The sequence below is a fragment of the Antedon bifida genome, chromosome 7 (assembly GCF_963402885.1).
Source record: "Antedon bifida chromosome 7, ecAntBifi1.1, whole genome shotgun sequence".
In the NCBI taxonomy this organism is placed as follows: Eukaryota; Metazoa; Echinodermata; class Crinoidea; order Comatulida; family Antedonidae; genus Antedon; species Antedon bifida.
In genome coordinates this window covers 6,679,283-6,695,582 of record NC_136232.1, presented here as the reverse complement: position 1 = coordinate 6,695,582, position 16,300 = coordinate 6,679,283, and the positions used below count along the sequence as shown (strand labels likewise).

At 33.5% G+C, this 16,300-nt stretch overlaps 1 protein-coding gene across 2 annotated transcripts in view; it reads left to right on the top strand.

Annotated features, from left to right (window-relative positions):
• Positions 1–16,300, top strand: part of LOC144847629 (guanine nucleotide exchange protein smcr8a-like) — a 111,645-nt gene that overhangs the window by 40,534 nt on the left and 54,811 nt on the right. Inside the window, exon 20 of one of the 2 annotated variants that reach the window (XR_013613761.1) lies at positions 427–663. Coding sequence is in view for 1 of the 2 variants with exons in the window: in XM_078704095.1 (XP_078560221.1) it covers positions 427–549 (123 nt within the window). In the remaining variant the exon portion in view is untranslated. Of the gene's footprint in view, positions 1–426; positions 2,126–16,300 lie in introns of those variants that run through there. The other variant, XM_078704095.1, reaches the window with a different exon arrangement.

Here is a 16,300-nt window from a genome sequence, read left to right as displayed (position 1 = left end):
TATACAAATGTACTTTTTTCAATGCTTACTCAACCCTTCAAATTTTACTACATTTTTATTGTTTTCTGCACAAACACAAACTTTGCAGTTAAAAAAAAAAGAATTTATGCCTTAGTATGAAAATGTATGGAAGGATTTCAGAGAAGTTATGAAAAAACAATCTTCAACAAATGCAATACATAAGAAAAATGTATACAAAGTTTTTCTACTTAAGTAAAATGATTTCCTACTTAAACACAAACTCGAATTTATGCCTTAGTATGAAAATGTATATGTAAGAATTTCAGAGAAGTTCTGAAAAATCTATCGGACAGACCTCTTTAAAAAATATTTATTTTTATAATTAAGATATACTTACAAAGTTTCTCTACTGAAATGTTTTTCTACAGCAGTTTCTGTAACTGTTTTATTTATTTTTTTCTTTAGTACTGGACTGAATTGATAAAACAACAACAGTTGAATTCCAACTCACGGTTTGCCAGTTTTCCATTGAAATCAATTCGTTTGGACTATCGAATCTGTTCCAAATTCTCATCAAATCCTTCATGACGGAGCCACACTCCATATTTTAATGTCAAACTTCATAAAACATACTCATTAAAATCTAAGCATGCCTTATACTTTATTAAAAGATGCAATTAAAAAAACATTTTTACCAAATAAGTAGGCCTAGGTGTTGGTAAAATTAATTATGCATTTTAATATTAGTCTTCTAAATGCAAGATTTTTTTTTTATTTTAATTATTTTGTAATATCAGTTGTTGCCTTATGGTTGTATTTTATTTATGAAATACAAATTTGAATATGCAAAATATTTTCATAATTAATATGCAAAAATTATGATGAATTCAAATGTTGATTAAAAAGGTAATAATCTAGAATATGTAGACATTTACATAACAGAGTTAGCTGTATTTAATTATATTGCGTTCATTCTTTTGATAGAATAGTCTTTTTTTACTATAAAATAGAATATCATATCATGATACCACCAAAGTAGAATATCCTTCTAGCCTGAGAGAACAATGTCTCAGTTCTAACACAATGGTAGTCTCTAGTAACATTTCTAAAAAGTTGAACGTACATTGTGAAATAATCCCATTTAACAACAGTTTAGTGGAACTAATGTTGTGAAATAATCACAGTTTTTCACTCTGCCTCTATCAACAAATTAAATATCAGTTTATTTAATATATGATAGGATGCATAATATTAAGCAGATGAGTCTGGGTTCCAATCTAGTGTGGCGGCTTTAATTCTATTCTCACAGATCTTCACTGTTTAAACATAATTATTTTCCAGTATAATACTGAGTTGATCTGAGTTTCTCTGTTGCCTGTCAATTTATTTTTTATGATTAAACAAACATTTTTAAACCCCTGGAGTCACCCTTTAACGTGGAACATCCAGGAAAGTCAATTAGTGCAATGAACTTGTATACTGCCACCTACCGTTGGGCCATGTAGAGGGAATTCCAAGAGGGAATTTAAAATGGCATAAACACCATATTAATGTTATTTTAAAATATGTGTGATACTAAGTCTATTATGATGCACACAACATGGAGAGTTTGTTTATGTACGAATTCTTCATGTACTGCGTAATACATATTGACAGCGAATGTTGTTTTGAGATTATTTAGAAGTGATAACTGATACATCATTTCATATGTAATCATGAATTTTGCATTTTAACAGTACAGTGAACGATCGAATAAGCCGGTTTAGTAAGCGCGGCACTATTAATTTTATTCTTTTTTGCCAAGCGTACCGCGGTCGAAGAAGAATGTGATGAATGTACCTTGTTGTGGTTAATTACCAGACACATGTTAATGACCAAATTAATCCGTATTTTAACGTTTCAGTAACTATGCTTGTTTTGTTTTTACTTGGACATATCGAACGGGTGAAATTGCTCAAATGAAAGGTCAATAAAGGTCATTAAACAACAATTGATGTAACTGTTATGTGCTTTTATAATGTGAGATGTTATTTTTGTTTAATATGCGAAAATTAGATTAGAAAGAATTAATCAAGGGTTTAAACTGTATATGATTTTCGCAATAGGGCCTTATGTAAGTAAAATAATGTTTATTAAAAATGGAATTAAAGTCTCTGTTTACAATTTTGACAATTTAAAGATATTATCTTCTTTCTACCTGATTGCTATTTCGACACTACAAAATTCATTTTTTTTTCATTCTATATTTTTTACATGATATTATATTCTACATTATATTTCTACACTTATTGTTATTACACTTATATTTCTACATTTATAGTTCAGAGTTCGCGGTACTGTATCTAAATTCGTCCAGTATCATGGACAAATTCCCTGATACAGCATCACATCTTAACACCTGTATATGCCCTAACCTAACACTTTAGCTAACCTTCTTTTATACGGGAACTAGATGTAATAGACATGGAATACTCTATTATGGAATTTGCCTATGATAATACAGTATTGTCATATGTAGAGATACAGTAGGCCTTCATAACTGAGAATATGAGGTGGTGCTGTAAGTTTTATTTGACTTTTCATGCGTGTTCTGAGGTGGTCTACTCAGTTTTAATTTCAACTGAAATATTTTTCAATTTAATTGCATTATTATAATTATAAAGCCATTATTAAGTTTCTCTCATTAAGATTTACTTGAATTGCAAACTGTATATTTTAAAAGAAATAATTAGCTCTTTATTAAAATGGAAAGAAAACTTATTTGCTAATTGGCAATTTGAACGTCATAAACGTTTCACCATAACGTGTAATTTATTGTTTCGGTTGGTATATGGTAATTTTAGGGAAGATTTAGACCGTATTGTGGGCATTTAGAACCGTACTAGCACGGTAAATTACATTAAACATTGAGTACAAGCATCTTAGTCTCTAAGCTAACCCAAAAGAAAAACATGAGTAGCTACAACCAAAATTGGTATAGTAGCGCAAAGAGGTAAACTAAATCCTTTTTTTTATCACTGTGCGCAAGCACAACCAAAATTGGTATAGTAGCGCACAGTGCTAAACTAAATCCCATTTATTATCACTGTGCTCAAGTACAACCAAAATTGGTATAGTACCGCAAAGTGGTAAATCTTATTTATTATCACTGTGCGCAAGTACAGCCAAAGCGCACATTGGTAAATGTCTCGCTGATTTTATTCGTATCCTATCCATTATCAAATATAAGACGTCGTTTAAAATCATCGCGTTGTTTAGAACGGGGCCTATTTACATTTGTACAACATATATATATATCATTATGCATTCATGACACGAACACAAAAGAATTTGCAGATTTTAAAACTATATACTGTAATGCAATGCTTCATTAAAATTAACCTTTAATCAAAAGTGCATTGGCATAATAAGCGAGTTCATAGCCCAATTGTTAATTACTATACACACATTTTTAGTTCCACGTTAGAACAGACAATTACCCCCGAAGAAACCTCAACGTATATATTATAATGTAAACAGCGGGGCTAACAGGTTGGAGCACATTATTTTTACAACCCGCCGCCGTGGTAATATTAATCCACGACAATTATAATCAAATCGTCTATCCCAACGGAATACCTATCTTGAATATTAGGTTGAGTAATCAGTCTATAGAACCTGATGATAGACATAATGATTTTGTAGGCAACGAAGTTCTTATACGATTATTGATCATCGCCCACCTGAAGGCCATAATATTCTTCTAGTATTTCAGATTAATGATAGGTTTTCGAAACCTCTGATATACCGCTATAAACTCTTCCTTATACTGTACGCCCCGACAACTATTTATTACATTCCTTGTCATTTTTATGGCGTTCGTGTATTTGTTAATAACTACAAATCAAATATATTCAAATTCAAAATATCTCGGACCTCAGTCTCGGATTAATATTGTTCTCCTTTTTTACACAAGTTCGTCGAGGCAAGACATGTATTTTTTTGTTCGAATGTTGTTGGAAGTAGTGGTTAGTAGTTCAAGGGATTTAATTATGCTTAGTTCGGAAATAAAATACATATTTGTCATGTTTACTTAACCACCGTTGTCAGTGTTATGTCAGCCTGTTTTGGTATGTCTGTCTACATGTTTACAATTAATGCATTATTTCGTTATTCTATCAACTCTTACAGATTTTCTTCTAAAGCCAAGATTTATTCTTCTTCCTACACCCCAGACTTGTTCCGCTGCCAATCATAGACTCATTCCTCTTACTTTTCCTAATTACTCATAATACTTTTTCCTCTTCCTAATCCTAGACTCATTCCGATTCCTAGGCCTGCCATACTTAGCCTTTTCCTAAAACCAGACATAATTCTGTAACTAAACGCACTCTCATACCTCTTCCTAATTCCGATTTAGTCACCTTCCTAAACTCAATCGTAATACTCTTCCTAAACCCTAACCCTCTTCATTAACTCACACATGTTACTCTTCCTAAACCTATACTTATTCCTCATAAACCCAGACTTACTCTTTTTAACTCCGACTTAGTCATCTTCCTCAACTCAACGTGTTACTCTTCCTAAACTCAGACTTATTCCTCATAAACTCAGACTTATTTACCTTCCTCAACTCATACGTATTACTGATCTTCTTAAACTCAGACTTATTCCTCATAAACTCAGACTTATTCATCTTCCTCAACTCAACGTCTTACTCTTCTTAAACTCAGACTTATCCCTCATAAACTCAGACTTATTCACCTTCCTCAACTCATACGTATTACTCTTCTTAAACTCAGACTTATTCCTCATAAACTCAGATTTATTCATCTTCCTCAACTCAACGTCTTACTCTTCTTAAACTCAGACTTATCCCTTATAAACTCAGACTTATTCACCTTCCTCAACTCATACGTATTACTCTTCTTAAACTCAGACTTATTCCTCATAAACTTAGACTTATTCATCTTCATCAACTCAACGTCTTACTCTTCTTACACCTAGACTTATTCCTCATAAACCCAGACGTACTCTTTTAAACTCCCGAATTATTCATCTTCCTCAACTCATACGTGTTACTTTTCCTAAACTCGGACTTATTCCTTTTTAACTCCGACTTATTCATCTTCCTCAACTCATACGTATTACGCTTCTTAAACCTGGAATCAGTCCTCTTTTAAAGCCCAGACTTATTCATCATAAGCTCAGACTTATTCCTTTTTAACTCCGACTTATTCATCCTCCTCAACGCATCGTATTACTTTTCTTAAACCCAGACTTACTCCTTTTTAACTCCGGCTTATTCATCTTCCTCAACTCATACGTAGTACTCTTCCTAAACTCAGACTTATTCCTTTTTAACTCCGGCTTATTCATCTTCCTCAACTCATACGTATTACTCTTCTTCAGATCAGATTCAGATTTAACCCAGACTTATTCCTCATAAACTCACTTATTCATCTTCCTAAAGCCAGACATTGTATTGATCTTCCAAAACCCAGACATATTTCTATCCATACTGTCATTATTTATTTTAAACAGATAAACGTTCTAATTGATTAGGTCTATTATACTTTTTATTGCTTGACGAATGCCATCGGCTCTCTCTATTTATTTTTTATATATTGAAGTGATCATAACGTAATTTCACCGTTAGGAATATTTGAATATTTATTAATGTTGATTCCTGTAGGCAGGTTTTCTTAACAATAAAATATTATTCATCATATACAGTATGTAGTAAAGAAAGTTGCACAAAATAATTAAACTGTTTACATAAGTTGAATTTTTACTTAGACAATTATACTATAATGTATCGCATCGGTTGTTAGCCTTCCGTATCGTCGCTATCGCAACTGAAATTATTATTAAAACATATAAAGCAATGGCAATCTATTGTAAGTCATATTGAGTCGTCTCGTCGGGAGAAAAAAAAAGTTTAAAGTCGTTTCGTCTCGTCGGGATTCAGCTAAAGCTCTGTCTACACTATCAAACTAGTTTTACACAAACAAAATAGGATGTGCCCAAATATGGCAGTGATATGCCCAAAATGGTAGTGATAGGACATCATCATGTCCATACATGGGAACGTCATATGTGTTTGTCACATAAAGTTTGATAGTTTAGACAGAGCTTTAAGGCCAATTTACACAGGCGAGCGGTAACGGTAATAAAAATATAGAATCTATGTTATTCCTTATGACCATTTACATACAACGCGGAGCGGACGGGCGGTTGCCGCTCAGGATAGATACAGATTCTACGTCGGACAAGCTACGCGGGTTTCTGCTTACCGTTACCGCTCGTCTGTGTCAATTGGCCTTTAGACAGCACCAACGAGTCAAGACGTTTCGTCGGTCCTCGTCGTACGATACTGTCTGAGTTGGCCATTAATGCCGATCGCTTTGAACAACGCACCGAAATGAACTTGAAGAAGACACAGGTTGAATGACATATTCCAAACTTCCGTAATGGTTATCGCTTGTCAAACACGATTATAATATGGCAGTGATACAAACGACAAATATTACTTTTAAATCCGTTTTCTCTTTACTAGGCTTTTGGAGAATTATTGTTGGTAGCCGTTATTTAAATAATAAACATAACAGATCTGATCTCGAGCGAAATTCCCGATTAAAATATACAGGTTGATGGAAAGGGCACTTGGAGTTGAAATCTTAATAGCCACACTGCTGGCTCGTTTTGTTTAACGACGTTTATGTGGTGTAATGTATACCGTATTCTGCGAAACCTCTATTGTATTCGGCGAAACGTGACGTCACGCATATTCGGCGTTCATCGTGTATTTTGAAAAGTGTATATTTCGTATCGTACCATAGTCGACGTAACGTGTACCGTATTTGTTGTAACATGTACCGTATTTGCGGACGTGTATATTATTCGGCGTAACATGTTCCGTATTGTGCAAAACGTGTACCGTATCTCGTGAATCGTCACCCGTATTTGGATATAGAAGAAGATTGTTTATTCACAATTCACAATTTCAATTACAATTTTACAACAACTACACCCAACAGTACACCAAAAAGAAGCGAGTGCTTGTCAGTTTGGTAACTATTATTTAAATGCACCTACATACGTGGAAAATTACCCTCTACTTTAATAGTGACCACCACCATTCAAAGTGACCGCCACGATACGTGTGTGCAGTACTTTCTGTGAAAACGTTTACCTTATTCTGCGAAATGTGTACCGTTATGCGGTATATCGTTTTACCATTTTGCATTATAAAGCCATAAATAAAATTACTAATTTGTGTGAGAGGCAACATCTCCGTGACACTATTATAGTAGGGAATATTTAACTGTTCACCTCTCGAATTAAAACAATTATATTAATTACATAATATACACATTGTCGAATAATTTGTTCGTGACATTTCAGCAAACCCGTTTACTGACCAATTTTCAACCGCGGCGTCGCTTTTTATAAATTCGCAGTAAAACACACGATCTATTACATTTACAGTAATTAGAAATTTGATATTCATTTCTCATCTGTCAAATATAATTTTGATAAATTGTCATTCATTTAATGAAAGATACCCAAGTTTAAATAAATCAATTGATTTATTTATTCTTTATTGGAGTAAAAGTAGCTTGATGTCAACAAGTGTTTTATAGTGTTCTAGAACTGCCTGGAATCGTTTAAAACTATTTCAAGATAAAGACGATAAATATGTGGAAAAAAACATTGGTTTTCATTAACTTTGCAAAAAATAAAAAACATTGCACTATTTATGTCTAATTTCCTCTAAAACCATTTGGATAATTATAGTAAACAACTTCAGGAATGATTATTCCATGTCTACAGACAGTCAGCCAGTCATCACCATGACGTGGTTCCCACCATCCGGGTCCCGATTTTTGGGGGACCCCTTATGTAAAAAATAGCCGAACTACTTCCTAAATATAACTAAACCTAACCCTCTAAATAATCTCTTTCTCACTATAAAGTAAAAAGATCATTGTCTAATCCACTTGACTAAACAGACGGCTCGACAAAATGCGTTTGCATTAGCGAATTGTAGTTACCTCAATTCTTACGTCATACCTTATGAAAATGACTAATGAATTTTAATGTTTATTTTGTGACGTTTCATGAGGGGTCCCCAACTTATGTACGAAAAGAAATATAGCATCCGGCACCCAAGTCCGTTGAGGCTTACCACTTACAATTCAGCGTTTTATGCTGCAAATGTTTTTTTTGGATATGCTTATGATTGAATAAAGATAAAGAATATATTTATATACCATTTTAAGCCATTGTGATTTGATGATTTGATTTGAAAGCCTTTGTGGCACAGATGTTTTATTTTTTAGAACAGTGCTTTATAGTATGATAAATACACGAATTGTTCTTAATCTTCCCCCTAAAAACATACAGTAATTAAAACACTTTATTTATATAATAGTATTGCATAATGATAACACTAGTAGAAAAATGAAATATTCATATACGTACTAATCGCTGAACAATACATTCTGCCTAATGCATATTTACAAACATTGTATCATTGCGTGACGTTGTTATTGAGTTTTAGCATAAAATAAAACAAAGTGCGCTTCTTATGATTTTTTTAAAATTATGAATTTATAAATTACACATTCATGGTTGAATACCTTGTATCATATAAGCATCCTTTTATTAGACTAATGATTTGATTTGAATTTATTAGGAAAATCATCATAAAAAATACATATAAAGTGATAACATAAATTACTGACATTACAAATAATAATTCTTTAAAGACTTTCCAGGATAGCCCAAAAAGCTTATTAGCTTATTTCCATTGGGATCCTTTAACCAATAATATCAGTAAGGAAATATCATGTGAAACGCATCTGAGCGAGAAACCAATCATAATCGCACGAAAGACGAAAACGTCACTCAGCATACGGCAGACAAAAATGTCACCAACACCAAAGACAAAAAATGTCACCGAACACACGGAGAGACGAACAATTCCACCCAGTCTACGAAAGACGAGAAACGTCACACGGCGCGCAAAAGGTTACCCTGCATATACAACAGACGAAAAGTGTCACCAACACACTATATAAAGACTAAAAATGTCACCCAGCACACAAAGACGACAGATTTCAACCAGCCCACGAAAGACGAAAAACATCACCCAGAACTCGAAAGACGAAAAATGTCACCCAGCACACGAAAGACGAAAAAATGTCACCCAGCACACGAAAGATGAAAAATGTCACCCAGCACACGAAAGATGAAAAATGTCACCCAGCACACGAAAGACGAAAAATGTTACACAAAAGACAAAAATGTCACCCAGCACACGAAAGACGAAAAGTGTCACCCAACACACGAAAGACGAATAATGTCACCCAAACAAGAAGCCTAAAATGGCTAGAGATCAATATAATTTGACCATTTTCTATAGACACTATTATGTCTATGAATTTGACCTTGATAATAACTAGTATAAGATTATTATTTTACAGTATTATTATTATGATTTTCATTAAAACCACTTGTGTAATTGAAAATTGTTATATATGAACTGTAAGTCATAAATTATTAAAAAATATGACAGCTAATATATTTGCTGTTGTCGAGTTGATATTTTCTTTGAACACGGAGCAATTCAGATCAATGATTTTAAATTACCAGGTAAATTATTTTCTTATGATATTAATTTTTATTAAAAGTATAGTTAGTATAGCATATAGTAATTGATTGCACCATTGCAATGAAATCATAATCTGAATAGCCGCCGGTTATCTAGAACATTAATTGTTAATCGCGTTGATGGTGATGTTAAATCTTTGATTTGTAAACGTTGTGCCGTGAAGAAATCCTCTCACGTGAACGGCCGCCGTTTTCCTAGAAAATATTGGTAATTTTTAATGACATAGTTGGATAAAGGCAGTTCTTCAACAGGACACTGAGCTCGCCTTGCCAAGATAGCATCTCGTAACAGTCCTTTGATCTCTGGCTGCAATAAATACCAACAGTAGGCCTACTGTAGTACATAAAATATTCTCTGTGGCGCGCGGTGTCTGTTAATGGGCGTAGAACTGATTGTGTCGCAGTCACAGCAGATAAACCCTTTGATCTCTGGAGCTCAGGAGCATCCTGTTGTTAGATTGCCTTGGTCGGATGTACACTATTCGCGTTAATGTAAGTATTTGATAAGTAGATAAATGATTTTGATCCACAACGTAGTCAACCCTAAATCCCGAATATTGATCTCTACATTGATATTGACTTCCACATTTCCCTCAAGACAAAATATTTTAATAAATGGATGTTAGTTGATTTATGGTATACTATATTACTATTTTCTAATACACAATTCATATATCCATGCAATAATACCGTATGTTGTATTGTTTGTGAATAAATCATATCAACTGTGACGTCATCATCGTTTATCGGGATTTTTCTTTTAAATTATATTGTTGGTTAACAGACATGTTTTTGAAGGATTTAAAAAGATATTTTTCATGTGCACTTCTGAAATAGGTCTGCAAAACAAGTTGTGAGATAATAGTAGTCTATTTGGGTGCTAAAGCTCTATCTACACTATCAAACTAGTTTGACCAAAAAAATGTGATGTGCCCAAATATGGGTAGTGGTATGCCCAAATATGGTAGTGATATGGCATCATCATGTCCGTCCATATAATATATATATATTATGTATATAAGCACATCACATTTTTTTTGTCACATAAAGTTTGATAATGTAGACAGAGCTTTATAGTCCTAGCTTGGTTTACCAATATTGGAGTCTCAATCTTGTTTGGTTTAACGAATTTTCTAATCTGCAGGAACCAGAAGACATTTTTTCGACAATCTGTTAATAATTCTTCACAGTTATATTGCTACATTTCTTCTCTATTTACACAATTTTACATGAAAATTTAAAAAGATTGAAGATGACATTGCATTTGTTTACTTAAAGATTAATGTTCAGCACCGTTAGTCTTCGTCGCATTCGCACCTTTCTTTATACAAAATCAGCCATTGGCAGCTGTAGTCAAACCATCCTTGGCCTCCTACACTCACTTATATCCTCAGAAAAGAACGTGGAAATAGTATACGCCGAAGTACTGTAAGTTTTATACGGGGCGCCGTCCGACAAATTATTCTGTCCTCCAATAAAATAAAAGCATCGATGAAAGTTAAACCATGTTTGTCTTTTCCAAATCATGGATTTCTTTTGATAATAATTCCATAGTTTGTTTTTCTATATAAAACGGCAAATCTTTGACTTGTTTAATAGAAAACTATAGTTACTTAGGATAGAATATGTATATGTGTTGGACGGCGCCCAGTAGTTTTAAATTCAGTAATCGTACCGTAATGTTACGATTGATATATCACACTCGGAAACAACAGTGACGTCAGATAATAATAACATTTAATACACACTCAATTCATCAACATTATTTATTGAATGATGTTAACAGTTCATTGTGCTTTCTTTTAAAATGTGTTTACAATTACTTAATGTGTTTTTCTCTAAATTTAATTTCATAACAAATACATATTTAATACACTTTCTATTTTGAGTTTGAATGAATATCTTCAGATTGGTTTGAGTTTCTTCATACGTTTTGCTTTCTCCTTTAAAATTGTGTTTATCTTCAGTAAAGAGAATGTGTTTTAATCTTTTGTATGTATTTGTATGGAAGATATTTATGATAAATATTGAGTTGGTTGAATTTGAGATTGTCGTGCATGAGGTGGAGCAGCAGTGATTCAAATGCAATCAGGACAATCAAAAGAAGATTTGATATGACAAGACGAAAGAGTGAGATGGAAAAAACTTGGGAAAGTGTAAACGCAACTGTAGGCCTACTCTGATTTACAAAAATACGGAGCTGTTATGGAAGCTGTTCGGACGTCAAATGCCCGTAGGGGCTTTCGATTTGCAACGACCATACCCCCTATTCTAGGGCCTACTCACGGTGTCGTTGGTCATCGTCTGACCTATACAATCAATCTACCAAACATCCGTGTCGAGAAATCAAGATACGAACTTTCGACTTGCGACGACCGAGGACCGACGACCAGCATAGGTCAGGTCAATCGATGTGTCGTCGATCGTCGCCTGGACATAGAAACCATCAAACCTGTGTCGAGGTGTTGGGTGAGGTCCACAATGTATTAAGATGACATAATCTGGCAGTATATAGATATAATAGCGTCCGTGGCGTAACGCAGAGGCCTGAGGCCCCTGGTTTAGGAACACTTTCCAACGCTGGAGGCCTCGGGCGTTTTTAGCCATTGTCGACATTATTGTAATGTTTTTTTCCCTCTAGGCACTGCTCAGGGGCCCCATAAGCTCAGGGGCCCGTGGGTTTAGCCAGTAAGCGCCCATAGCCGTTACGTCACTGAATAGCGTGTTCTTGTGAAGACCAGAATGCTGACCAAACAATATCCCCATACAATATTACTAATATTTTTATTTTTACTAATCACGACTTATATAGCCAGCCCTCAGGAATGTAAAAAAAAATCTGCAAAAGGTATAATATCAATAATAAATGCTGTCAACAGTAAGATGATTAATTACAATATTTAGCTTTTAGAAAAATTACTGCTGTCGGTTTCACAGTGTCAAGTCGTATTCGTAAATTACCATTGCTAAGGATGCCTACGGTCGATTGCCAATTTCCCTTCTCCGTCGCTTACTTTCCGGCATAAAAATGCTTTATTCAAAAAGCAACCAATTAAATATTTGATCATTTTCAAAATAATTGTGCTATTTGCGCTATTGTTTAATTTTAAAGAGGACTCCTGGTATTTTTAGTTTTATATACGTGTTTTTGTAAGTGTTTAAATGACCTTTCGAATTAAAGTCAATTCAATTGTTTGCGGAAGTCAATAGGCTAAGCAATAATTACACCTGATAGCGTCATTATGCAAATTGACAATGGATGCAGGTTTTGACATTCGAATGTATTTTATTGACCTTCTTCAATATATTATACAGTACTTTGAAATTCATTTACACCAATTATCTTCTGCGTACGTCAATCAAGTTGCACGTATACAGCTAGAACCAGTTAACTTTGACCCTTTTCCAACATGCATTGCGTTTGCGTCACATGTAAACCAACTTAAATGCGCATGCGTGATACACTGTATAGCAACTGGTACGATTTATAAACCAGTTCTCTACGGGGTTTGAAGATAGTACCTTCGTTTAGAAGTGTATGAATATATATACATAGAATATTGTGTTTGTTTTTCTATTTTATTATAGATAATAACTTGTTAAACTTGACCATTATGTCAATTCGTTCTGCTACACGTATCACATAGGCAATAATCAAAGAGTCAACACAAAGTTTATCTGAAAATCCAGCAAAACAATGTTTATTTTTTTCCCATGGTGAAAACAATTCAGCAGCAGCTGCGATCAATATATTATTTTACACCGTAGTAAAACGCAACTATACATTTGCTCCGTCAACAAAGCCGTCGAACCCGTTTTATTTTTAGCTAGATTAAAATAAATGAACTTACAAAGCAGCAAAGATATCGGCAACCCAATGAGGTGTTTTGGTGAATTTGTGAACATTATTAACCGATTCTCAGTACTGTATCTAGGTTATACTTTGTTAAATATCACAACACAGTGTCACATATATCATATGTGATTCCTATGATACTGTACAAATGATGCCATGTGAAAATAAGTACAGAAAATACATATTTTTCAACTGATTATTTTGGAAAACTTGGTATGATTCTCAGAGACCAAAGATTAAGGGGCTCGACACCTTATTGTTTATTGTGACATTTTTCATAATATATGTAGTTCTACATAGGCAGCACTTGCCTGATTATTATATATATATCTATCTTGTCCAAGTACATTCACTTGCACTGATGAAGGGCTAGTGTTGCCCGAAAGCTCTGCTAACTTTTCTGGCTGTTTTACTTTATCATTTTGATTTAGCTTTTTGCTTATTTTGTATCTCCATTGAGATCCAGCCACTAATACTCACAGCATTGTCATTTTGTCAGTGCTTATTTTATTTTGTATCTCCATTGAGATCCAGCCACTAATACTCACAGCATTGTCATTTTGTCAGTGCTTATTTTATTTGTATCTCCATTGAGATCCAGCCACTGATACCCACAGCATTGTCATTTTGTCAGTATTTTGCCTTTGGATTTATAGTTCTATAGTTTCATATAAACGCAAAGTTTTGAGTATTGCCGTTTTGATTCAGTAAAAATGGAGTCACTGATGTCCTTATTTGGAGCCCTTTATCTTTTCTTGCTTTTGTAAACTTGCCTCATTCTGTTTTATAAATTCCACCCACCTCTTCTAGTTTTGCCTAGATGATGAAAGATGCTATTATGGAAGAAGGAGGGCAATTGTACAGGCTCTGATGATATTATTATTATCGCCAGTTCTGATTGGTGTTCCCCCGTACGGCAACTGTTTTATGGTGTTTTGAAAATTGATTTTTGCTTAATTGTTTAATTATATTTAATAGGACGTTCTTTAACATCAAATTCAGTGAAAGGTGACACCTTAATGCGTTATTATTGTAAAGGAATTAGTTGACCGCGTAAAGTATATCTCTAATTAAGAACAGCACAACCCTTCGAGGAAAAAGAATAAGAATAATATATGCCTATATAACAACACGTAGGTGGTGCAGCGCAAATTCTCAGTAGTATTAATGACAAGACAATCGATATTGGTATTATAAGAAATAAAAATCGATTAAGATTAAACTTTATGTAGGCCTATAGATAAAGGAAATTCAAATCAAATTCAACAATGTTTGTAAAGAGCATCATAAGATGCTTTCTTCTTCTTAAGCTCTGTCCACACTACCAAACTTTATGTGACAAAAAAGTGTGCCCAAATATGGTAGTAATAACCCCAAATACGGTAGTGATATGACGTCATCATGCCTATATACGAGACATCACATTTTTTGTAGCGCAAATGCTCAAAGGTATTAATGCAATTTAATTTGAAGACAATCGATATTGTTATTATAAGAAATAAAAATCGATTAAGATTAAGATTAAACTTTATGTATATAGATTAAGGAAATCAAATCAAATTCAAATGTAGGTTTATTTTCATTTGCAGAAATTACAGGAACAATGTTTGTAAAGAGCAACATAAGATGTTTATATATATATATATATATATAAACAAATCAGGCAAAGAACATTAATTCTAAACCGCCCGGTGATATACTGAAATTTAATTAATTAATTATATATATATATATATATATGTGTGTGAACTCTATTCAATCAATCGTACATTTTTTATAATGGTAACCATAATAAGGTATAATATTACAGTAGATTTTTACAAAAAAAAAAAAACCATTAGGCCTATAAATATTAATTATAAAATATATACAATGATTATTTACAGTAATGATAACAATAAAAATTAATTGTTTTTTCTACTTAAGCTCTGTCTACACTATCAAACTTTATGTGACCAAAAATTGTAATGTGCCCAATATGGTAGTCACAGTTCTCTCCCATACAATATTTTATTCAGTATATACCGTAGGCCTACGGGCCACCAGCCCCAAAGAATAATACATGATACCATGAACATTAAATTAATGGTACATTGACGTGATGTATATGCACATACAATACATCTGAGAAGTGCTTTTGTCTGTGGATTAGGTAGAACATGTTTGAGATATGGTGTGGAAGGTATCGATCTCTTTCATTGGTGTATAAACGGCATTAGTAGTAATATCCCCAAATATGGTAGTGACGTCATTATGTCCGTATATGGGCACATCACATGTGTTTGTCACATAAACTTAGTTTGATAGTGTAGACAGAGCTTTAGAATTAGATTTTAAGTACCCTTGTTCAGACAATAAGCATAATATAGTGTTGATATAGGCCTAGACCAATAATGGTAGTACTTAGTTCCACAAGTAAACAATCGGAATAAGAGTTTTTTTTAAATATTTATGATAGTATACAAACACATTTGTTTGTGTGTACAAGCGCGTCACTATTGTGTCTCTTGATGTCATAGGGAGTAAGTTCATCATCACCGTGCTCCATAAGTTCTATTTCCATCCGTAATCATTAATATTGATTTTTATATAAGAAATAATAATGTGCATCTTAAACTTGAGAAATAAACAACGATTCTCTCAACACTTTAGAAAGTGAATTAATGCCGTAGAGTGAGACAGGTGTTAAACATTACTATGTTATAGTTTCTAATTTTGTCAGTTTTCAATACTGGGAATTAGTGATTAATGGCCATAAGGCAAACACACACGCGAAGTGTTCATTTCACTTAAGCTGTTGGATATAATATAAAGCGGATCTTCTAA